This window comes from Eumetopias jubatus, unplaced genomic scaffold, assembly GCF_037043125.1.
Source record: "Eumetopias jubatus isolate StellerSeaLion01/CBP00866 unplaced genomic scaffold, mEumJub1_p1.0 scaffold_2, whole genome shotgun sequence".
NCBI classification, from domain to species: domain Eukaryota; kingdom Metazoa; phylum Chordata; class Mammalia; order Carnivora; family Otariidae; genus Eumetopias; species Eumetopias jubatus.
Window position 1 is genome coordinate 161,148,969 of NW_028274808.1, and position 23,638 is coordinate 161,172,606.

General features: G+C 49.1%; 1 protein-coding gene across 1 annotated transcript in view; it reads left to right on the forward strand.

The window, feature by feature from the left end:
• The window catches only part of SCFD2 (sec1 family domain containing 2), a 449,958-nt gene extending 427,112 nt beyond the window's left edge, over positions 1–22,846 (forward strand). The window contains exons 7-9 of the mRNA XM_028100703.2: positions 289–423; positions 11,824–11,943; positions 21,747–22,846. Coding sequence (XP_027956504.1) covers positions 289–423; positions 11,824–11,943; positions 21,747–21,839 — 348 coding nt within the window. The 3' untranslated portion in view covers positions 21,840–22,846. The remainder of the gene's footprint in view (positions 1–288; positions 424–11,823; positions 11,944–21,746) is intronic.
• Positions 22,847–23,638: the final 792 nt, after the last annotated feature.

The following is a 23,638-nucleotide window of genomic DNA, read 5'->3' on the forward strand; positions in this document are numbered from 1 at the left end:
ACTTTAAACCCAGATTTTAAAAAGTAGTCCTACTAGGATTACAGCTCCAGTAAGAGATATTTGCTGGTAGAAGGGGATAAGAACAAAAAATAGCGTTAGGGTATTAGGGTGAAATTTACCCAAAAAACCAATGTTGTTATAGTTGCCTTTTCATACACGCAAAGTCATAGCCATTGCTCAGTGTCAAAATAAACTTGTTTTGCTTCATTTGGTGCAGATAAAGCTATCGTCTCTCCAGACAAACCAAACAAACTCTTTAACTTACAGCGCAATATTTTGTCTTTCCAGGCATCCTATAAGCCATTGTTGAAGCAGGTTGTGGAAGAAATATTTAATCCTGAGAGGCCAGATCCAGTGGATATTGAACACATGTCTTCAGGCCTCACTGATCTCCTTAAAACTGGATTCAGCATGTTTATGAAGGTAAAGTGACCATGCAGAGGTGATCCTGACAGTGCCACTCTCTGTGATGGGCGTGGCAATGCTGACACCCCATTCACCCTGGGGGAACCATATAAGGTAACACCCAGTATTTTGGCTCTCCTGAAATCAGGTGCAATCTTTATTTAACTTCGGTTATAAGCAGCCCGATCTTCCGGCCTTATGCAGCTTCTTTTGACCTAAGCACTATGGTCTTTTTTCAATCGATATGTGAGGATACAAGCCCCCTAGGATAGTGTGAATGAAAACTTTTCTCCTCCTTGGCCCACATTTTCACTTAATCCATATACTATTCGCAGGTCTTAATGATGGTCTCTTGCTCTTAATTCTAGAACTCAGGTAGAATAATGAATAACTCTGCTCAGTCACATGACTCGCATCACCCCCAGATCCTTTCGAAAATGGCTTTTGTTTTAACCTAGTGGACTCCCATCCCAGGGGCCAAGTGCTAGACTTTCTCTGGCTAATATCAAGGAGAGGTCAAAATGACTGAAGAGCTTTTGCCGTGGGGAGGAAAGGAGGAGAAGTACACAAATGAGATCTATTTTTAACTCACTATAACGTTTCTGAATTTGAAAGAATCTAAACAAGATTACAGACTGGCCTCCCAGTCTATGCCAGGACTTTAGTTGTAATAACTCTTGGAAATAACAGAATGTTTTGCCTGCTTCAAAGCGTCTTTGAAATCATGAACTAATCTACATAGCAGATCTGGCCTTTCAGAGTTCAGTAAATGCATGTGCCAGGAAAACTGGTCCACGCGAACAGCCAGAGGACAGAAGCCAGACAGTCAGACCCGAGACAGAGCAGTAAACCGGCTAGAGGGGCCGCCCGGGTCGCCTTCCTGCTGCCTCCACTTAGCACTGTCTGTTGTTCTGCGTGGCTCCTGGATTTTCCCCCTCTTTATTATTATTTTTTTTTTATAAATAATCTATTACAGATCAGCTTCTTAAAAGCGTGTGGGGGCTCCTCAGTTGCACATAATCCCAAGGTTGTTCAATAGCCCTTCACGATGGCTACTTTGCCTAAAAATTTCCAGACTAGACGTGGTCTCCAAAACCTTCTCCACTTGAGCACCCTCTTCCTTCCTTCACAAGCTTGGACTTCGCCCTGAGGAGAGGCTAAAGTAACAAGGTTGAGCTTTCAGGCCCTGGTCCGTGAGGCCGGCTCGACAGGCCCTGGGCGCTTCCCCAGTCAGGCGGCCGCGGCTGCCTCTGACGTTGGCCGGGGGCACGGTGAAGGCTCCAACCTGTCTGCTCTCTGCTCTCCGCCTCACTCTTGTCCGGCGATGTCCCACGATGTCCCCATAGCAAAAGGATCCTGTGACCAAATACGTTTGGGAAACACTGGATAAAACAACAAATTAAATTGCTTCCGAGGGCACAGTGCCTTTACTATGCTGATGGACTGTGCAAGTGTCAGGCCAATACGGAGCCTCCCTTGTGGGAGACGAGTGGCTTGCGCTTTCTATTACTGGCTCATGAACCGTGACACATCACATTTTTAAATTACCCTTTTACACTCTGCAGAGTGTTCACTGCAGCCCTTTCACTGATCAGAAGTGTCATTGTCCTGAGGAGGATTTTGCTTAGGAAAAACGGGTGTGGAGCCATCCTAGGCTGCTGTGTTTCTCTGCCTTCATATCCCTGGGGTTAGGACTCATGAAGAAATGCTCTGGCCCCTTGAGACTGATCTCAAAGAGGGGATTCCAAGTAATGCATTTCAGAAAAAGGGAGAATTTGTGTTTTCCCAGCAGATATCAGAATCCATTCCTCAGCCCCCAGCTGCCAGGCGTCTGCTCTCAGTTGCCAGGGGGTGTCATCTGTCTGCAGGGGGTGAGGAGAGTCTCAGTGGACTGGCCACAAAGCCCTCCCCACGCCACCACCCCAACAGAGAGGCGTTTTGTTCTGTTTCTACCTGGGCTTCCATGCTGACTCTTCCCACCACACCATAGAACTTGAAAAGTAACATTACCTCTGGCTCATGTGTTCAGGACTTGAACAAAATAAATGGGATAAATGTAGAGAAGAACAGTCAGTAGGGCTTTGAGGAATAACTGTGATTTCCCAAGGAGCTATGTCTTTGAGATGGAGGGAAACCATCAGGAGAGAGTATCTTCCACTCTGTTTTAAGGCCCATGGAGAGAAGAGGATGCAAGATGCGTGTCTAAGAGTCTCTGCTTCAAACCAAAGCTCTGTGAGAGGGAAGTCAAGGCCACTGGAGTTTGCCCTTACTAAAGTCAGAACTCTATCTGCATCCTACTGCAACTTGTTACCATCTCCTTCCCGCATTGCTTTCACGTGCTTTCCTCTCTAAAGGCTGTCCAGAGAAGTCTTCCGTCCCCATCTGTTCTGGTTATCTCTTGCTGCATAAGAAGCCATCCCAAAACACTGACTTAACACACTGTTGATCACTGATTTTGTTCATGAATCTGTACTCTGGGCAGAGCTCAACAGAGAGCAATTCACCATCAAGATGGCACCCGTACATGTCAGCAGGTTGATGCTGCCCATCAGCTGGTAGCTCAGCCTGGCCCATGAGCTGAGGGATGCAGTTCTCTCCATCGCCCTGAGCTTCCTCACAGCATGGCGGCTGTGTTCAAGGGCAAGCGTCCTAAGAGAGAGCCAGATGGAAACCTCAGAAGTCATGTAGCATCCCCTCCACAGTGCTCTGTTTGTCAAGGCAGACACCCATACCCACCTGGGTTGGAGGAGAAGGAACTTACTCTCTTCTTTTTGGAAAGGGAGCAGAAATTATTGTCGTGGCCACTGTTGGAAAACACAATCTGCACTCAGCCTGAATATGCACTTGGCTGTCCAGCCTGGCGGGGCAGCATGTGACAAGTTCTAAGAGTTTTCCTTCCAGTCTAGAGGACAGAAAATCCTCCCGTGCTCTTGACCCAGATTCAAAATAAGTGCTCCCAGAAAAGCTCTGATAATGAAAGATCTGCCCTTTTGCCATAATTTTTTAAATAATATAATCTCAAACACAAACAAACAAACAAAACCAAAATCTTCCTGCGTGATAAGACACTACAGGACTTTCCTCTCCCGGGTTCACTGTGTCAGGCCCTGGAAGGTAAAGCAGGCAAGCTGGGGAGAAGAGCCAGTGTGCCCACAAGACCATTCTTCGAATGGTTCTGAGACAGTGTTTCAAGTCCACTACGTGCACTCCTCAAGCAGAAGATAGACTTGTGGTTAGCCACATAAAGCTGTGGGCTTCAAAAGGCAATGCCTTGGAGGGGGGGCTATCAAACTGGGGAGAAACAGCTTTGGCAGAACCTGACATTCTTCAAACAACCAAGCATTTCTCCAAGATGCTTGTGCATGGAGCACCTTGATCTCCTTACAGGAAAACTTGATAGTGATCTAATAAATAAATCAAAACATACCTTACCCCCCTTTCTTCAACGTTAATTTAATTTAAAACTAGCGTGTCTAATAGGCAGCACTTTTAAAATGCATTTCTGGAATTTGTGGTTTAGATTTTGGTCTCCTGAAAATAATATACTTTATATCTACTCCATGTGTTTGGCCCCCAACTTGTTTTGACTAAAGGACATGATTTGTCAAGATGTTTTCTCTGCTGGAATTGGCATAAGGAGGGTGGGTTTTATCTAATGAAATTGCGTGAGGCCCTTTTACCTCCTTTTATGTATTTTTTTTAAGATTTTATTTATTTATTTAACACAGAGAGAGAGAGAGAGATCACAAGTAGGCAAGCAGGCAGGGAGAGGGAGGAACAGGCTCCCCGCTGAGCATGGAGCCCAATGCGGGGCTCGATCCCAGGACCCTGGGATCATGACCCAAGCCGAAGGCAGACTCTTAACCAACTGAGCCACCCAAGCGCCCCTTATGTATGTTTTTTTTATCTTTATGTTTTTTTTTAAAGATTTTATTTATTTATTTGAGAGAGAGAGAATGAGAGATAGAGAGCACGAGAGGGAAGAGAGTCAGAGGGAGAAGCAGACTCCCTGCTGAGCAGGGAGCCCGATGCGGGACTCGATCCCAGGACTCCAGGATCATGACCTGAGCCGAAGGCAGTCGCTTAACCAACTGAGCCACCCAGGCGCCCTATGTATGTTTTTTAAGAAGGTTTTTATTGCTGTTGTTCCATTTCCTATGTGGCCATGCTTAATTGGAAAAAATTAAAAGATTTGTGAAGAAGACTCAGCGAAGACCCAGTGCTTGCCTCTGGGCCCTTCTCTGAATTCATATGAGAGCTCCCTCGCCTTGGGTCCACAGGGGAGATGGAATAGCTGCTCAACAGGCCCTGCACATCTGGTCATGAGAGGAGATTGGAACTGAAACTCTTTCAAAGTGACAATGAGGATGCCAACAAAGTGCACGACTTAATCATTTCTTGTGAATCATTTATGGTGAAGACCGAGGAGGATCTCAGGGAACTCAGGGCAGCAGTGTGGTGGGCCTCAGGAAGGATGGGGACTGAGAACTAGAAAAGCCATCAGGAAACCAGACAGTTCTCTGGGACTCGCTCTGGCCTGCAGAAGATGCAAAGCACACCAGCCAGCACAGGGCAGGTGCCCAGGAAGTATTCACTGAATGAACAGCTGGGTCGTGATGCCACAGCCCTTGGTTCTTCTTAAGAGCTCAGCTTTGACTGAGCCTCATCTGTCTTCAGTCAAGTCTTGATTCCCAGGGAAGGATCTGGAATTGGCCCAACTGAGGTCAGCAGCGCTTTCCCGAACCAATCAGCTATGGCTGAGGGTCAGGATCACATTGCAACTGCATAGCTGCCGGGATCCTACCCCACAACCATAGGCATAAAGGAGACCATTCAGGTGTGGGTTGGATGCACCTATAGCGAAGGGGTGAAGGCTGCCATGGGGATGAAGGGCAAATATGATGAGCCTCAGGTGAGATTTGCTGTCAGAGCCTTGGACCGTAAGAGATGGACATGCCTGTGGATCATCTCATCTGTCTCGTCATTGTTTACATAAGCAAACAAGATGGAGAGATGAACTGTTGGTGTAGGTCCGTTATACTTAGTGGCATTTCTGACAAGAAGAAAACAGGTCAGCATTTGGTGTTTCTTGATTAACTCACCACACGTCCTGGAATTCCTGTTTGCAACACTATTTATCACCATTGTTTCTATTTTCGTCTTCTTAACTGTGCTTCATCCTATGAGGTAAGGCTTGATTTGTGTCTAACACTAGCTAAATATGATCCATCAGTTCTAGTGAGATGGATTCTCACGGTTGGAATCATTAAACAAAAACAAAAACTTGGTTTGGGCAGTCTACGAACTTTGTCTGCCTGTGAGCAACTAATAAGAGCGTCTTCTGTGTGCTCGCCACTGTTGTGGACAGGGAAGACATAGAGACAAACTAGACGCCCCACCTGCCCTGGCCCAGCTCACTTTGTGTGGCCTGCAGCTTGCTAGGTGATGGACAGGAAAACGGAGGACTGCGGGGAGGAGAGAGAAGTGGTGTGCCTGACGGGATGCAAGGGCACAGAGAAGGAGGAGCCAGGCCGGAAGCCAGAGAGAGCTTTCCAGAAGAGTGGAGTGCCGTCAGCGCCGTGGGAGTGAGGAACAGAGTGACCCATGCCATGGTCCCCAGTGGCTGGAGCTGAGGGCAGATGTGCGGAGGGGAAGAATATGAGGACAGAGGGATAAGCAAAAGCCAGGTCAGGACGGGCGAGAGTGTGAGGTTTGACCAAAACACTGAGGCACCATTGAATGATTGTTAGGAATCTAGAACCAGTTTATATGTTACAAAGGTGTCCCCAGCAGCGGCGAGTGTGGGGGAAATGTGGCCAGACCCGCATCGGGCTGCAGAGGGATGGTGGGCAGATGAGGCGATCTGGAGCTCAAGTAGGGCGGGGGTGGGGGGGAGGGCGTGAGGGCAGGGGCGCAGTGCTGGCGGGTTCCACAGGACGGGATGTTGCTCGGATGTGGAAGATGAGAAGACACCGCCTGGGGTAATTGGCCTAGAGTTGGGTGACTGCATGAATGGTGTTAACATTCTCTCTGACTGAGAAACAGGAATGGAGAGCAAGAGGACTTGTGTTTGAGAGTTAGCTTTGCAGCTCTGCAGAGCCTGGGCCAATGGGAGCAATCTGGGGCCACGGCTGCAGGTGAGCCATGGACCATGGGCAGGAGCTGGGTCACCCAGGAAGGGTGTCTAGGAGAAGAGCAGGGGCCAGAGGCCCAAGCAGTCGGGGACACAGCCTGTCATGGAGCAGGTCAGGCAAGCCGAGCCCTCTAAGGAGAGTCCAGGGATGCAGGAGAGAAACTGGAGGGGGTGGGGAAAATTTCCAGAAAGAGGAAGCCATCCACCACAGCAGCTGTAGCAGGGAGGTCAAGCTAAACAACAGAGTGGCACTGCCCAAGTGGAGACCTTCCACGACGTGATTCAGTGAGGAAATTCCTCCAGGAACCTGCTAATTGACCGATGCTGCTAAGGAATGAGAAGCTCAGCCTTAAGAGATGAAAGCTAGCAAGAATACTTTTGGTTTGAAGAATCTGTTTATAAATGGGGAGGTGTGGAAAGCTCTGCAGAGATAGACTTGGATTTCAGTCTCCACCTTCCAGCTCACTGACTGGGAGACTGGGGACAAGTTACTCAGCCCTCCAAGCTTCCCTGTCTCTAGCTATAAAACAGAGCTTCTACCCACTTCACAGATTCTCCGTGTCACGTCGTGTCCTGCTCGCCCCACCCCCTGCTTTCTTTTCCTCCAGAGCACTTCCCACCTTCCATCCTTATATACATGTTTGCTTACATACCTTGTCATCCTCCCTGACTGAAAGAGAAACTCTACACCAGCAGGGAGTCTGGTCTGATCTGTTCACTGCTGCATTCTTGACATCCCTGAAGCCTAGAGCCGCATCAGGCCCTGTAGTAGTTGCTCACTAAATATTTGTTGAACGGATGAGTAACTGAGTAGAAAGCACCGTGCTCGACATGCAGGGATGGGTGGCAGTGGCAGTGCTCTTACTAATTTCTATGGGGAGAAAAGCCATTGCCAAACCATCTTCAGAGTCGGCACTGCTGTTCTCAGGGCCGAGTGCCCTTTGAGACCAAAGTTCCTGTCGCACTCTCTCCCTTCTCCGAGGCTCTGCCGTTGTTGGAGAATGGGGGCCTGACCCTTGCCTGGGCTGGGGACAGTGGAGTCACACATTCAGAGAAACCGAGCGGAGGAGAATCGGCAGCAGGATTCCCAGGACTCCTGGAGGGTGCCAGAGAAACCAGAAGCAGAGGAAACCCCGCTCATTGAAACCAATCAGGACATCAAAGAGCCCTCGGGGCCCACAGCTGCCGAGGAGATTCCCACAGCCTATGGCTCAAAGGCTCCAGTAGATGGATGGTGGAGAGAAACTGTCTTCTCTAACCAGAACCCATGTCTGAAATCACAGCCAGCGAAGGCTTGGAAAGTGAAAGAGCAGTGAGTCTGACTCGCTTTATTAATCTGGGCATTTGCGATGGCAGTCAGGATGCTTACATCTTTCATCCTCCACGTGCCTCACACCAGGAACTCACAGACACCCGGGATGCAGCAGTGTGGGGCTGATTATAAGGAATGTGTTATTCTGATGGAAAAGACTTTCAAAGACTCCGCCTCCCAATAACCTGCCCAATGGACATGTTCTAGAAGGAAAGTCTGGTATCAAAATGTAAATCTAAACAGAAACCAAAATAGCAAACAGCAACGTGCATTAATGGGACCCTTTTATGTATACCAAACCCAACATTCCCTCAACTCCTTGGCCCCAGGGTATTGTTCTTTGTTGTTACTGTTCGTCTCCTTTTCATCTTTCGATACATCCTTCCAAGATTCTCGCAGCAGCGTACTTCAGAGCCCAGACTCTCTTAATGGAAAGCATATGTCTTTGGGAACATACTGTCCCACTTGAAGTTCTGGAGCCAGTTGTATTTCTGTTCCAGGATCAAGTGAGAAACAGTTATTTGCAGGGCTGGAAGGAACTTCAGGTTAGCTCCTCAGCCAGGAAAAATCACACTTGAAGCAAAGAGTTTCTAAAAGATCTCTAAGAAAAGAAGAGCATCTCCAGTTAGCCTGTGGGTCTTCTTCATTCATCTGTCCATTTATTTTATTCATGCAACATTTGTGGAAAGTTTACCATGAGCAAGGTCTGTGCTCAAAGCCCAAAATGCCAAAATCCCAAGATAAATATGATCCATCCTTCCCCTCCAGTAGCTCGCATTCTAGGAGAGGAGACAAGCAGCAGTCCAATTTGACAAGGCCACGGCAGAGGTGTGGTCAGATTCGGGTCACGGGGCAGGAGTCGAGAGACAGGGAGAGACAATTTTTCAGAGGAGAGGAGACTCTTTAAAGAGAATAAGAGGGAAGGAGGTAAAGAAGAGAAAGAGAGGGTCCTTAACTATTGAATAACTGTAGAGCCAGGGCACGGACAGAAGCCAAAGCACACCGGTGTGGTCCCAACCAATGCCTGTGGGCCACCGATCTTTCCTACTAGCGTGGAGAATCTCCAGGACTTAGAGAGAAGTGGAAAAAGCAAAGTACGATGTTGAGTATCAGAAGTCAAGGTGGGAGTTACCCTTGGTGAGGTTGTGACAAGAGTGGGGTGCGAGAGGGTCGCCAGGGCGCCAGCTCTCTGTGTTTTGATGGCTTTGTTTACTTTGTGGAAGTAAATCAAACCGAACACTGTGATAAATGCAATTTTCAGTGCAAATGTTCAATCAAGCGTCATATGTTTACCCAAATGTTCAAAAAAACCCAAATACCACGCAGTCAGGCATGGCTCAAATTCTTGTGAAGGGCTCCAGCAAACAGTGTGCGTGGAAGATGAAAATAGAGACATGAAGCAAAGCCACACTGAAAGAGCCCTGTATGCTGAAAGAAGGAGTTCGCACTTCATCCTCAAAGACTCGTGGAGAGAGCAAGCACTGATGGAGCTGAGGGGCGTGTCAGAGCGTGGCCTTTTGTGCCACAATTGAGTTACTGGGTATAAGCTTAAAACTCTCCACCTGCAAAATGCAGCCATGATTGTATTTGCCCCCAAAAGCTATTTTGAGGATTGAATAAGATAATGCACAGAAATGTTTAGTAGAGTGCTCACTAGAGTCAACAATAAATGTTTGCATTTTAGAAAGCTTCCTCAGGCAGGAATGAGGACAGATGGGGGACAGCCAGACTGGCATGGGGAGACAAACCAGAAGCCTGTGGCAGTAATCTAAGGAAGACAGAATGAGAGCCTGACCGGAATAGGGACAGTGGAAGTCATGGAGAGATCCACAAATGTGAGGGGGTACAATTAAGAGGCTTGAGCCGGGAAATGGAAGAGAGCAAAGTCCAAGGTGACTGTCAGGTGTCTGGCTCAGGGGCATGTGAAGATGGTGAAGCTGTTAGAAAGTCAACATGAGGAATAGACTTGGCAAGATCATGCATCAGAGCCTGTTGAGTTTAGGGGTCCTGGGAGACACCCAGGTGGACAAGTCCACAGGAACTCAGTGGAGGTGTTCAAGCTAAGGACATAGATTTGGGAAGGATGTAAAAGCTTGTTGAGGGTGAATGAGTAGGTGAGACCCTTCGGGAGTGATGTATTGAGTGAGAAGAACCAGGGGCCAAAGATGGAGCCCGAAGTAACATGGACATATAAAGGGGCAGACCAAGAAAAGGAACCTGTGAAGAAATTTGAGAAGAAACGATCAGAAAAGGTAGAAGGAACAACCAACAGAGAGTGCTATTAGAGTACCCAAGCAGGGTGTCATCAACTGTGACAGATGCCACAGAAATGACCCGTTAAGCGAAGACAAAGTAGTGTTCATCGACTCCTGCATATGATGGCCATGGGGACTTCAGGGGAATAGTGAGACACAAGCAGGGTTGTCCTATGTATGTATTACATGGCTTGGAAGAAAGCAGCCAACAGCTGCAATCCAGGGGAAGGAGAGCTACAGGGCAGGAAGCTGGGGTGGGGGTGGGGGGATGAGGAGTCAGTCTCTTCCTGAAGATCAGAGGCTCCAGTATTCAACACCACCTGTTTTGGAAAAGGTTAGACCTCTCTTTCTCTCTCCCATTCTCCCTTCCCTCCCTCCTCTTTCCTTCTCCCCCTCTCTCCCTTCCTTCCTTTTTTTCCATCCTGCGTTTCTTCTCCAGAAGCCAAAGAGTAACTTATATAACTGGAAACACTGAATGTGTTGCCTCTTTAAGTGTTTTTAAAGTAAGATGTTGACCTGGGGGCTGTCTGCGCGGGAAGATGGTTTCGGAGTTAGTGTGAATGAGTGAGTACATTCCCCGCGTTTGTGGACCCTCCCTTCGCAGACTCAAAGCCTGTTTCTCTGGCCTTGGGCTGAGGCGGCCATGTTGCGAGCCGGCAGCATGTTTCCTGCAGTGATGCGATGCTGCTCCGCCCTGGCCACCGCCGGCCTCCCCCCCCCCCCCCCCCCGCCTCCAGCCCCCCTCTTCCACCCAGCGGGTAACCATTTGCCTCTAGAACTTGGGTCACACCACTTTTCCCACCCACTCCTCCCCAAACCTGCTCTGGCTTCCAGGTAGGGCTCAAAACATACTGTCTTCAGAAACTTCCTCTTGTGCCCATCCGTTAGTCACTGTGTGGGGGTCATTTTGCATTTCCTGAGGGGTCCTGCGAGTTATTCTCATTCTGGTATATAAGACTTTGCCTTATTGGTGAAATCATAAGGATCAGGGTAATTCTCCACGACATCTAGTGGGCCATTCCATGTAGAGTAGGTGCCCAGCTAAGGTTGGCTCGCAGAAGGTAAGGTTGTGAAGTCTGCACTAGACGATAAGCTCCCAGGGCACGTGCCAGGCTCATGCATCTTTTTACCCCTTCAGCGCCAGCTCCCTAGGGCTCTGACCATCTATCCATTCCACAGAAATTTACTGAGCACCTGCCAGGTACCAGAAACGGCACTAGGTAAGCTGAGAATTCAGCAGTGAACCAGATCCCCGGTTCTAGAAGAGGAGACAGCCCATAAGGAAACAAACAAAGGAATAAATCCAATAACCACAGACTGTGGCAAGCTCTTTGAAGGAAGTTAACAGAGCTCTGTAATGAAGAAGGGGCACGTCTATGCTCAGACCTGAAGGCTGCTAAGGAGGGAATAAATAAGTTGCCCCTCAGCTTTCTCTTCCTATTTAATAGCCCCACAACCCTTAACTTTTCCTTCAATAAAATATTCAAAGGGGTACAATAAGGTGACATGGTATGGGTTTTCCTGGTCAGTGGGTTTACAACCCACTCACGCATCCGATCCTTAATGAATCACCGTCTCTCTAAGGGTTGTGTATGTCACCTGCACTAGGGGGGCGGCAGCCCTGGGGTCCGCATGGAGGGACAAGGGAGAAGGTGCCCAGCTGCGCGGCATTCTGTCCCAACACCAGCTGCTTGAGCCCATGGCGGTTTGTTTTGCAGGTGAGCCGGCCTCATCCCAGCGACCACCCTCTCCTGATCCTCTTCGTGGTGGGCGGGGTCACGGTCTCAGAAGCCAAGATGATCAAAGACCTTGTGCCGTCCCTGCAGCCAGGAGCCCAGGTACTGAGGCCTCTGTGAACAGTGAAGGAGGGTCCTGAGGCACCAGTGGGAGGGTGGCCAGGGGTCCGTCATCCGGCTTCCCAGCGCCTCCCCCGTCTCCATCCCGCCTTCCTTCTCCCACCCACTCCTGCCCTGTCACATTCCCCCTCCACCTGCTCCTGGGTCAGCTGTCCTCCTGCTGGGGACACAGGGAGGAGAGCTGTCCCTTACAGTCCTCGCCTGCCTCTGGGCTTCAGGGGCTAAGTTGCTATTGTCCCTAGTCCCCCTGAAGGGCATATATTCTCTTATGTCCAGTCAGCTCTTAGCTACTCACAAGTTGTTACTCAAGGCGCATCATCAAGACGATGGCAGATGTAGCATCTGTCTCCTCTGTCGCCTCCTGCCAGTGCCCCTTCATCCCCTCGGAAGCGGCCCCATGGTCAAGAACACACACCTCTCGATTGTATAGGTTTGTCCTTGAGTCTTACCTCTGTCATTTACTAGCCAGCTGATCTGGGAAAGCAAAGCCTTCCATTTTCTCCCAGAAGCAACAGGGCTAGGGTGGCTGTGAGTCTTGGATCAGGTAAGGGAAGAGCATGTACTTCTAGCACCGTGCCTGCCCCATAGCTCTCAAATAAATGGTGGCCACCCTTAGTATCAGCCGTTTCTGGGCGGTCAGCACCCTGCTCAGCGGTGGGGGGGTGGGGGGGGCGCGGGTTTAGCTACTGACATGAGGCAGCCGGAGCCCAAGGGGAGGGACTTCGGGAGAAGGAGAGCCCCTGCCTCTGGAAGTTCCAATCTGTCTGAGGGCGCAGAGCCGGCAACTCAATAAGACTTTAAGTCCTTGCCTGAGTGGGCTCCCCAAAACAGGCCACGTGGCAGGGACATGAGAGCAGGTGGTTTACATGGGAGACGATCCCAAGAAGCAGAAGAAGCACAGGAATCTGAGAAGGCAGACAGTCGAGAGAGAAAAGCCAGAAAAGAGTGCTTTGTTGTAGGCAGCCCAGGCTCTGTCCTCTAGGGGCCCGAGGAGCCCAGACGACATGCCCCCAGATTGTCCTGCTGGGAGACAGGGAGTCTGACACATCTTCCCACTGGCTCTCACCCCCCACCCCCATTTGAGACCTGCCTCTGAGGGCTTATCTTCAGCTTTAGCCCAGGGGGCCTCTGTCTCCTCTTAGGCTAAGTTCTGCCTGTCATCAGCCTTCCACGTCTCTGCTGGAATCCAAACTCCGCACTTGGCTGTGCGACCCTGAACTGCCCGCCCACTGCCTCCTGTTCACTGCCCTGTCTCCTCAAGCAGACATGGATTCCATTAGGACAAAGGCTGGGGCTCCCCAGGCCTGAGCACATGGCAGGAGTTCTGGAAGCCTGGTCTGCTGGCTTGATTGGCTACAGAGCAGCTCGATTGCCCCGTGAGGCAGAGAAGGTCTGGGTCCCGTGGTCTCCAGACACCCAGCCGAGGAACGGACCTGAGTATGTAGGCAGCTGCGGAAAGTTCTTGAATGGGGAATGACCAGTCATTGGCTGTGACCATTTCTGCTTTTACTACCACCTGTCATGGTCCTAGCTGGTGAAATTTCTGACCAAGTGGTCAATTCTGCCTCATCTAACACCCTTTCAGCAGTGTCAAGGATCTGTTTAGCAAGCAGTTGCCTTTTTGAGCAAGACTTTTTTTTAATCAGAAAGCACACTTCTCGCTGTCCTTAATGAGGTGAACCAAATTCTTAGCTCTCCAGAACAGTGCTGCATTGTACCACCCCGACAGACATGTTAACCCCCACTCTAGAAGGATACAATGCAGCCGTTTTCAAAGCTGTGGGACCCAAGTTTGACAACACAGACCTGGGATCTGCAGCAGCTTTGCGACAACCCGACCCTGTGCCCGGTCATCTGCAGAGGGAGCTGCTCAGAGAATCCGGGGCTTAAGAAGCAGCCGTGATTGCTATGTGTCCATGGTGCAAGAAGTTCCCCCCGAAGAGCTAACAGGCCCCAGAAAGCCCCCAAAGGCAGCAGGGAAGAACAGCGGAGGAGTTATTGATCATGGTGGCCTTGATCTCCAAGCTTCTGAAAGGAGGTGGGTTACCCGGATGTTTGCTGGGGTGGTACCTGCGGCGGCAGATCTTCCTTTCTCAGACCCCAACAGACTCACTCTGCCTTGGGTCCACAGCTACCTGTGCCCAAATCTGGGACGGGAGCAGCTACCTGCTTTTACACGTGCAGCGGAAGTCCGGCCTTGCTGCTCTAGCCGTCCACCAAATGGCTGCTCTAGCTGTCCACGAAATGGCATGCATACGGTGCCATTACCGACTCAGACTTTGACATCTGTTGGAAAACACGGGTGAACTAATTGAAAGGCATAGGTTCTACTGAGTCTATGTGCCCAACAAACCTTCAACCAGCAAGCTAACTCGGACGTGACCGTCCATGTGAACAGCGGTAATATGCGTTATCTAACCCTAGTATTGTGTTTTCACTAGCCAGCCTACACGTGAACACCTCAGGCGATGAGGACTCGCCCCCTCCCCCTGCAGCCTACCCGGGCCTTGGAGGGCCTTACTGTTATATCTCTCTCCCCTAGACAAATCCGAATCGGCCTCCTTCTAGCCTTGCTCATTAGTGCTGGTTCCAGCTCCTGGGCCCCACAGAATTTACAGGCAAATCAGGCCCCTCCCTCTCCCACGAGTTCTCCCCTGGGTCTGCTCTTCTCCAACCCAAGGCTTTCCAGTCCCATGATGTGTATCTGAGAGTGATGGGTGTGGTGGCTGTCCTCAGCCCCACTCTGTCTCTCCCTCTCGAACTCAGCTGGAACGGAGAGCCATAGCTCGGTGTGGACAACGCTGAGATCATGAGATCAGTGCAGGGCAGTTGGATCCCCTGCCTCCTCATCCTCACCACAGCCGCCAAGGCCCAGCACACCATCTGAGGGATGGATTCTTTCCACTCGGTTTTCACTGCTCTAGAAGTGTCGACATCAACTGAGTCTACAGTCTTTTCTCTCCAAGTTCCTCAGTCCTGCCAACAAGGGAGGTGCGGTTGGTTAAGCGGTTGATTCTTGGTTTCTGCTCAGGTCCTAATCTCAGGGTTGTGAGATCAAGCCCCGTGTCAGGCTCTGTGCTGAGCTTGGAGTCTGCTTAAGACTCTCTCCCTCTGTCCCTCCCCCACCTCTAAAAATAAATTGGAAAAAAAAAAAAAAAGACCCACCCAGCCCTACAAATAGGGTCGGGATTGCTGGGTGACATGATTGTTCATCGAATGTTGAATACTGAACACTAGAAACTTTACTTATATTATATTGTAGCACAAGATAAAAGTAGCTCTTCTGGAGAATTCACCAACCTGTTGATTCATTCCTGAGATTATGCGCAACTAAAACCAGCCTGACTTTTGTATCAGTTCCTATTAACCCACATCTTCTCTATATCTACATGGGTGCTTTGGGGACCCAAGCACAGGAGCCCACCATTGCATCTACTGAATTGGATTCATTGATTATTCAGTGAACATTTGTTGAATATCTGCTTTGTGCCAAGCACTGTCCTTCTGCTAAGGATAGAGTAGTGAGCGAGCCAGACTTGTGCCTGCTTTCGTGGAACTTACATTCTAATAGTGAAGGACTGATGTCAAGCTCAAAAACTCCAACCAGAGATAAGGGTGCCAGGAACACAGACGGTGCTATGGTGGGAATGAGTGGAGGGGGGCATTCCTTCAGACGGCACAGCTTCCCCATGGAGGAAAAGAATTTGAAAAGCATTCAGGGACCAGCTCTTCAAAGGAAACTCATAGAACCCACTTACGGCCCATCCAGGAAAGAATTCTCTTCCACAGAAAGCGACAAGGTAGCAGGAAACATGGAATCTAGAAACCATATGTCTGCACCTGCTAGTCTTGTAGGACTGTTGTCATACTCTAAAACGGGTGTGTTTCCTCCACTCTGCCCGTGGTTGTTGGCCAAGGGGCCCATGAGAAAAAGTGGGCAGCTGGAGAAGGCCCTCTGTCCCAACTACAAAAAAAGGGATCGAAGAAGCAGCTCCCCCCACCCCACCCCAAGCAGCCCAACCATGAGGCAGGAAGCTTCGTAGGCTTCCCTTCACTCTGGAGTGCTTGTGCCCAGCACCCACCCCTGTCTCACTTGCTGCCTGTTGTGGGGCCCCATGCCCAGATGGCTCTGCAGGCTGAACTCTGTGGCTGGATGGGGGCCAAGAGGCCCACAGAAGCCTGAGATTGTGGGAGGAAAATAACAGGGAGGGACCCTCCCAGAGGACACAGGGAAAAGCCAGCTCAGGAAACAGAGAAAGACCATGTGGGCAAGTTGGCCCTGCCGTCCACTGCTTTTCATAGGCAGATGCATGTTCCCACCCACATTTTCTAGCACTTCTATGTTTCTGGAGCTGAATATTTAGTGAGAATGTAAGAGAAAAAACAAAGTAGACCAAGAAATATGCTCATACACACACAGTTTGGCATAACTTTAGGGGTTCAGGATACCTAAATCCTGGCTCCAGGTTATTCTAAAATTGATTGAAAGGCCCAAGAGAGGAGTCCAGTGACTTCCTTTTTTTCCTCTGTTCAGTCTAGATTTATTTTATTCTTTTTTTTTTAGATGTATTTGTTTATTTGAGACAGAAAGAGACAAGTGAGCAGGGGAGGGGCAGAGGGAGAGGCAGGGAATCTTAAGCAGACTCCACACTGAACGTGGAGCCCAACACGGGGCTCGATCTCACGACCCTGAGATCATGACCTGAGCAGAAATTGAGAGTCGGACGTTTAACCCACTGAGCCACCCAGGTGCCCCTAGATTTATTTTATTCTGAAGTTTCTTACTCTGAGGAAAACATCAATGAGGTTTTAAATTTATCTTTTTTGCCTGAGTTAGCTTAGAGCCTTATAATCTGAACTAGAAACTCTAGAGACAGTACAGATCAAGGTACTGGACGGCAGCCCACACGTTCATAGTACTCTTGTTCACACTGTCCTTCACTCCTGTGAATGAACAATTCTGAAGTCATTCGCAGTGTGAGGTTTGGTTCTTCTTTCCCCTCGAATGACTTCTTATTAAATAACCCCCAGAAGGGACAAAGATGAGGAAGTGACCTGAAATGTCCCACTTACGGTTCTTTGGGAGACCCTGGTAGCACCATCCACCCACCTCAGAGGCAATGTGAAAGCAAGGCAGACAGTTCACAGTGAGTTTCCCAGAAGGCCTGGCCGTGTCCCTGTAATTAATCCACTATCCTAACTGGCCTAACGATACAAACCTTCTACATTTAACACACATGTATGAGTATGTGTGTGTATGCCCATGCAAGCGAGGGTAGGCAGTGCCTCGGATATGATATAAGCTCACAAACTGGGTCATCAAGTGGAGGAATATGCATGTTGGTGCCTGTGAATAGTTACTTTTACTGGGAAGAATCTTGCAAGTTTAAAAGAAAAAAGGAGAAAAACCATTTTTATCCCCTGCTGCTTTCAATTCAAAATGTTAGAAATCAGATGGATCCGAAATCTAAATCCTGGACTGCCCTGCTTCCTCTGTGTTTGGCAGAAATGGAACAGCAAGATGCTGGAACCTGCAAATTATAGTGGTGGCCTGCAGAAGCCGGACACGGGAAGAAAGCAAGAGGGCTGGGCCGCTGTCCGAGCCTGACCCACTCCTGCAGGAGCCCGGGCCAGCTGACAAGAGAGGCTCTGGGGAGCCCTGGGGAGCCCTGGGGAGCTGCGGTGTCCTCCACCCCTGGCTCACAGATGGAAGTCTTCATCAGTGCCCTCGGCTGCCTGGACAAAAACCAGTTCTCTAGAAGGAATTCTCTTGTGCTGAATTTGCCTACCACCACACATTTGATGACTGTTTATAAAATCTTCATTTTATATCTAACAGGCCAGTCTCAGGCTCTTTTAAGCATTTTCTTTCTCATTTTTGACCATTTTTTTGTCCCCCCAGTTGGCTAATTTTTTAGACTGTTTAGAACTATTTTAGTCAAATAATGCAGAAATGCCTTAGTTGAATGGGCTAAAAACCTCTAAAAATGCTCAGATGAGTCTGAAGATCAAAAGATGCCTAAGATGTGAAAATGCTCGAGGCCCTTCATCTAACAGCGTAAATGAAGTGTTAGCCCGGCTTGTGATTCCCAGTAGGATATGTAGACAAATAGTTGAACTGATTTGAAATAATTTTCCCAGAGCTATTTGAGCTATCTGTTATTAGAGCCTCTCGGGGTAAAAAACTTCCTGCTGACCATTGCTGAACTCACTGCCTCCTTCCTTGTCTGACCATTTCTGTTCACTCATTTTGTCATTCACTGACTGTCTATATCAAGGACCCGCTATATTTTGGGCACTGTGCTAAGAAACAGCAGAAAGACTCAGGAAAGGCAACAAGGAATTTAGTGTGGTACCAACAGCCATGGGAACACACTTCAGCTTTGGGAGGGGTAGTCTTGGAAGGCTTCCTGGAGGTGGTGATGCCTGAGCAAATTGTTGAAGGACTGAGAGGTCTTCAGGTAAAGAGGAGGGGGACTCATGTTCTGGGTAAAGAAGCATCCCCAAAGTTCCACCCGTGAGACTGCAAATAGCCATGTTAGGTGGAGATCATTATTCCCACTTTATGGATGAGGAAAGTGAGGCCCAGCTAGGGTCCAACTCCTAAGTCTGTGCTCTTACCCACTGCCCCATCTGGCAGGAGTCCTTGGTCTGAGCTTTCTCGCCTCTTCAGAGCCCCTAGCTCCCTCCACACTGCCCTGGTTTCTCCATCTGCTTCTTTTCAGCCCTCCACATGCATGTCCCAGGCACCCTCTGGTTCAGCCCTCATGCTAAATACCTGCCTGTTCAGAGATGAGGGGCCCGGTCTTTGGGTCCTGCTCAGTGGAGGTCATGGAACCCACTGTCTCTGTCAGCCATGGCTGGAAGCCCAGCACACCGTCTGAGAGATGGATTCTTTTGGCTCGGTTTTCACTGCTGTAGAAGTGTCGACATCAACTGAGTCTACAGTCTTTTCTCTCCAAGTTCCACAGTCCTGCCAACAAGACTTACATATCCTGGGAGGCTCCCACTAGCCGTTATGCTTGCCCTCACCCCAGCCAGAGAGGAATCTGCCATTTTGACTCAGGAAGGAGCACAGGGGCTGGCAGTGGTGGTGAACACTGGCAAGTCACCAGGGCAGGAGAGGGGTCTCTACTGCCTCCCGAGAGTCAACTACTAGAGAGTATGCAAAGGACTTTTGTTTCTATGCACACGTTTTAAAAAATATCTGAATATGGGTTTCTTACCTTATGGTCTATGATTCCTAGTTGAACACAAACCTCATCTGAAACTACATTCAGAACCTTGTGTGTGTTGAACAGACACATATTTTTCTAGGGAGTTCTTAGCTTTTATAACATTCAAAAGGAGACTTGTGACCCAGTCACAAAACCACAATAAAATGGCGCTCAGAATGGCCGAGTACCTCCTGTGCTCTAGGCACGTGACTTGATGCAACCCTTGCCACAGCGCCTCCAGCTCAGGGCTGTTGTTTGCCTTCTGGGACACGCAGAGTGAGGCTCCAAGGGAAGTGGCTTTCCCTGGGGCACGCAGCCAGCCTGCAGTGGAGCTGGGCTCTACAGGGCTCCCACAAGTGTGCGGGCCCAGGCACCGCTGTTCTTAGCCAACCTCTAGGCTTGGCGTGGGAGACCCTATGCAGACCCATGTGTTCATATGTTGTCTACACCGTGTGTGCAAATAATAAGGGCATGCTAATATTCACTTGCTGCCCTCCAGCTCTCCTCCCCTGGCATTCAAGGACAACTGCGAGCACAGACTGCAGTATTTCTTTTTCTGCCAAAAATATAACTTGGCTGACATTAGCCATATATTGTTTAAGATCATTCTCTTTTGAGAAAAAGTAAAAAAGCTCCTTGCAAGGGCTCATTTTTGCTTGAAACAGAAAACTTTTTAATAACCCTCCCTTCTTTAACAAGAAGAAGGAGGAGGAGAAGAAGATGAAGAAGGAGAAGAAGAAGGAGAAAATTATAAAATGCTTTCTTCTCTCCTTCCTTCTTCGACTTGGGCCCCGTCTGCCTTTCCTTCACATTGGAGTGGGGACTCTCGTTTCTGACCAGTGAGCTGGGAGTTGGTTACATCATTGGCTTGGGAACACCTGGAACAGTGTGTCGGGGGAGACAAGGAAGTGTGCAGTGTCAGCGTGCACATGCCCGGGCTGTATGGCCCGGTAGAGCCCGGTCCTGCTGCTCACCTTGCGGTCGCCTCTGCTCAGGCGCTGGGCTGTGGAATTCCAGTTCTAGGACCTCCTTCTCCATTCCCAGAGTCAGCTCCTCCCCTGGCCGCCTGTGCAAAACCTCACCAGCCCTTAGCCCTTACCCAGCACATCACAGACCCAGCCCAGGCCCAAGGAATAAGTTGTTTCAGTGCTATAAAGAGAAATCTACCCCAGAGGCAAGGTCCAGACCGAAGGAAGCAGGAAGGGTCCACCAGAGTGACAGGCCAGAGAGGCCTAAAGGTCCCCGGGGACTAGGGGAGTAAAGCAGCCTTGCCCAGACCCCTTGACATGACCGAAGTGACCAGATAGGCCCTTGGATGCTGGAGTCAGCCTGCCTGGGTTGGAATCCTCATTCAACGATTCTCTGTGTGTTCCTGGGCAAGTTATTTAAACTTTCTGTAGTTTATTTTTTTTTAAAGATTTTATTTATTTACTTGAGAGAGAGAATGAGATAGAGACAGAGAGCACGAGAGGAGGGAGGGTCAGAGGGAGACGCGGACTCCCCGCCGAGCAGGGAGCCCGACGCGGGGCTCAATCCCGGGACTCCAGGACCATGACCTGAGCCAAAAGCAGTCGCCCAACCGACTGAGCCACCCGGGCGCCCTGTAGTTTATTTTCCTTATCTACAAAATAGGAATAATAAATGTACCCATTTTATAAGGTTGTGATGAAGATTACCCGGATTTTAAGTGAGAACATGCTCAGTGCCTGGCACATCATAAGAACCAATAAACGTTAGCCAATACCATCCTTATCCCATCATTGTTACAGGTTGACTTGTGCCCCCTCCCAAAAGATGCTAAAGTCTGAATCCCTAGCACCTGTGAATGTGACCTTACTGGAGATAGGTCTTTGCAGATGATCAAATTAAGATGAGGTATTTAGGGTGAACTCTAATCTGATATGACTGTGTCCTTATAAAAAGGGGAAATTTGGACAGAGAGACAGACATGCATTGATGGAAGACAGTGTGAAGACACAAGGAAACTGAGAGGAAAGCATGGAACTGATTTTCCCTCACAACCGTGCCAACACCTTGATCTGGGACTTGTGGCATTCAGAACCATGAGACAATAAGTTTCTGTTATTTAAACCCCCAGCTCTGGGTCCCAGGAAATTAACACAGTCATCACCATCACCCACAATGCCATCCACTCCTTGGGTGTGCCTTCTTATGCTCCCCGAAGGAGGAAAGGCTCCCTGGAGAAGAGAGAAACCTTCTCTCTATTGAGGTCAAATTACTGGACCCCAAAGCTACAGTACGATCGGATTCAGTTCAGCAGCCAGGTGGTGGCTGGGCTCGGCCATTCTCGGTGCCAACTGGTTAACGCTTCAGGAAACAGAGCGCCGCTATCCCACGGGCCACCCTTCCCCGCCTGTGCACCCCTCCTTCCACCCAGGACCCTAGCATCCGGTGGCGTCCAAGCTGCCACGTTCTGCCTTTTCTCCACAGTGCCCCACTCCGTGACTTCCCCCAGAGAAACACACTGCGTTTTATTTCTCGTCCTCCCATAACCTGGGGTTGGCTTTCCTAATTGTCTGTGGTGTGTTTGTTCCCTCCTGCTGGCAGGTCATCTTGCTGTCCACGCGACTCCTGAAGCCACTTAACATTCCTGAGCTGTTATTTGCCACTGACCGGCTGCATCCAGACCTTGGCTTCTGAGCGGCTGCTAAGAGGAGACCTGCCCGACGTGGAAACACCCATCCTGTTGCCTGCCACCATTCAAGATATGCCTCCAAACCCAGTGTCCTCTTGCTAATTGTGGGGAGGACAGAATTCTGCCCCAAAGGTCTTGAGCAAAGTGCGAAGAGCAAACCACGTAGCAAAGTGCTTTGCTTGGACTGCCAGCGAGTCTTAAAAAAAAAAAAATTCATTTTTCTAAAGGTGTCTTTCAGCTGGCTTCATTCGACATAATTCCCATTTCTCTGCTTGTGATCTTCCTGATTCCAACTGCAAGCTCCTGAATTCTACATAAACACCTGTTGGCAAGTGTTGGTAGCTTACAAGCTATTTGATCTGCAGTTGCTCAAGAAATTAGACATGCTTTAGTATTATGAGTGTGAAGAAAGTTTGATTTTCCTTAAGATTATGTAACTGGGGAGGGTGCATTGCAAATTGGATCTGAGCGCTTGCTGAAAAGGCAAGGAACGGAGGGGTTAGCAGCTAGAGCCGTGCTAGTAGCCCACCGGCCACATAACTTGGCCTGTCATTACAAAGGGCGGCATTGTCCCCGCGAGCCCACCGGGCGGGGTCCCCAGTCTACTTGCAACAGTAGTGGGACAGAGGTTGATTGGAGGGCTGGCTCTGCCCATAAAAGCTTTCCTCCCCTCCCAAAGGAAGGCCCCCATAAAGGTTTCTGGTCCAGGGAGCCTAGATGGGAACCCCAGCCCCTGGGACTTTTATGAATTAGTGTTTCTATTGAAATAGAAAGCTCTCTTTTCAGTTTGTCTCACTTTTCCTTCTGGTCATGGCAGAAAAACCTAGACCCAACTAGGGAAATTATTTAAGAACTCTGGCAAAAATGAACTGCTTGGAACCCACACATTTGTAGGTGTATGGTTCATGGAAATTTCTAGCATCTCTAAAAGATGTGTGTAATGAAGAGAGAAAGCTGAAAAACAGTTCTAGAGTGGATTAAACAGGTGGGCGAAGTAAAATGTAAATCAAAACACTCGTGTCTCGGATTTTAGTTCCCTGTAAAATGTTATTTTATGAAAAAACCGTGAAGTTGGAAATCATTCTGAGATGCAAAGCAAGTTTTATAGACACCAGTGTTCTTTTTTTTTGGTCCAAGTATGTTGTCTACCTACTACCAGTGGCGCTGATACTAGAGAGCCCACATGCTTCTTTCATTCCCCTTATCTAGAATTTCGAATCTGAGTAAGGGAGAAAAATGGCGATAGCCCGAAAGAAATGCTAATTAAAGCAGAGATCACTCTTTTTTAAAATTAGAAAAAATAATAATAATAACATGTTACGTGTGTCAATGTGCATTCATTCATTTCCACATACTGAGTGGCATGTTCCGGGCACTCTGTGAGGTTCTGGTCACCCTGGTGAGGGAGCCAGACGCGCCCCTGACTCTGGGGCTCTCGCAGACTGAGCAGCTGGGGCTTCTCCCGGTGCTCTGGCTCCGTGTGAGTACCTGCTCAAGGTAAAGTCCTATGCCATACGTCTGTATGCAAAGGAAACTCTCTGGAAATTTAAAAACCAAACTGCTAATAAGTAGTGACCTCTGGGAAGGAGTGTAGGTGGGAGGGCTCAGAAAAAGGGGAGTCTCGCTCTTGATAGACTTCTGTGTTGTTTGAATGTTCTCCACAGCAAACCTGTGCTTGTGTATTACTTTTGTGGCTTTCTGTATTTTGCAAGTTAATTTTGTCTTTTCAAAGCTTCTAATCTGGAATTACACAAGAAGGAAGTCCCTGATTGTAAATGGGTCATCTAGCAGTTACTGGGCCCCC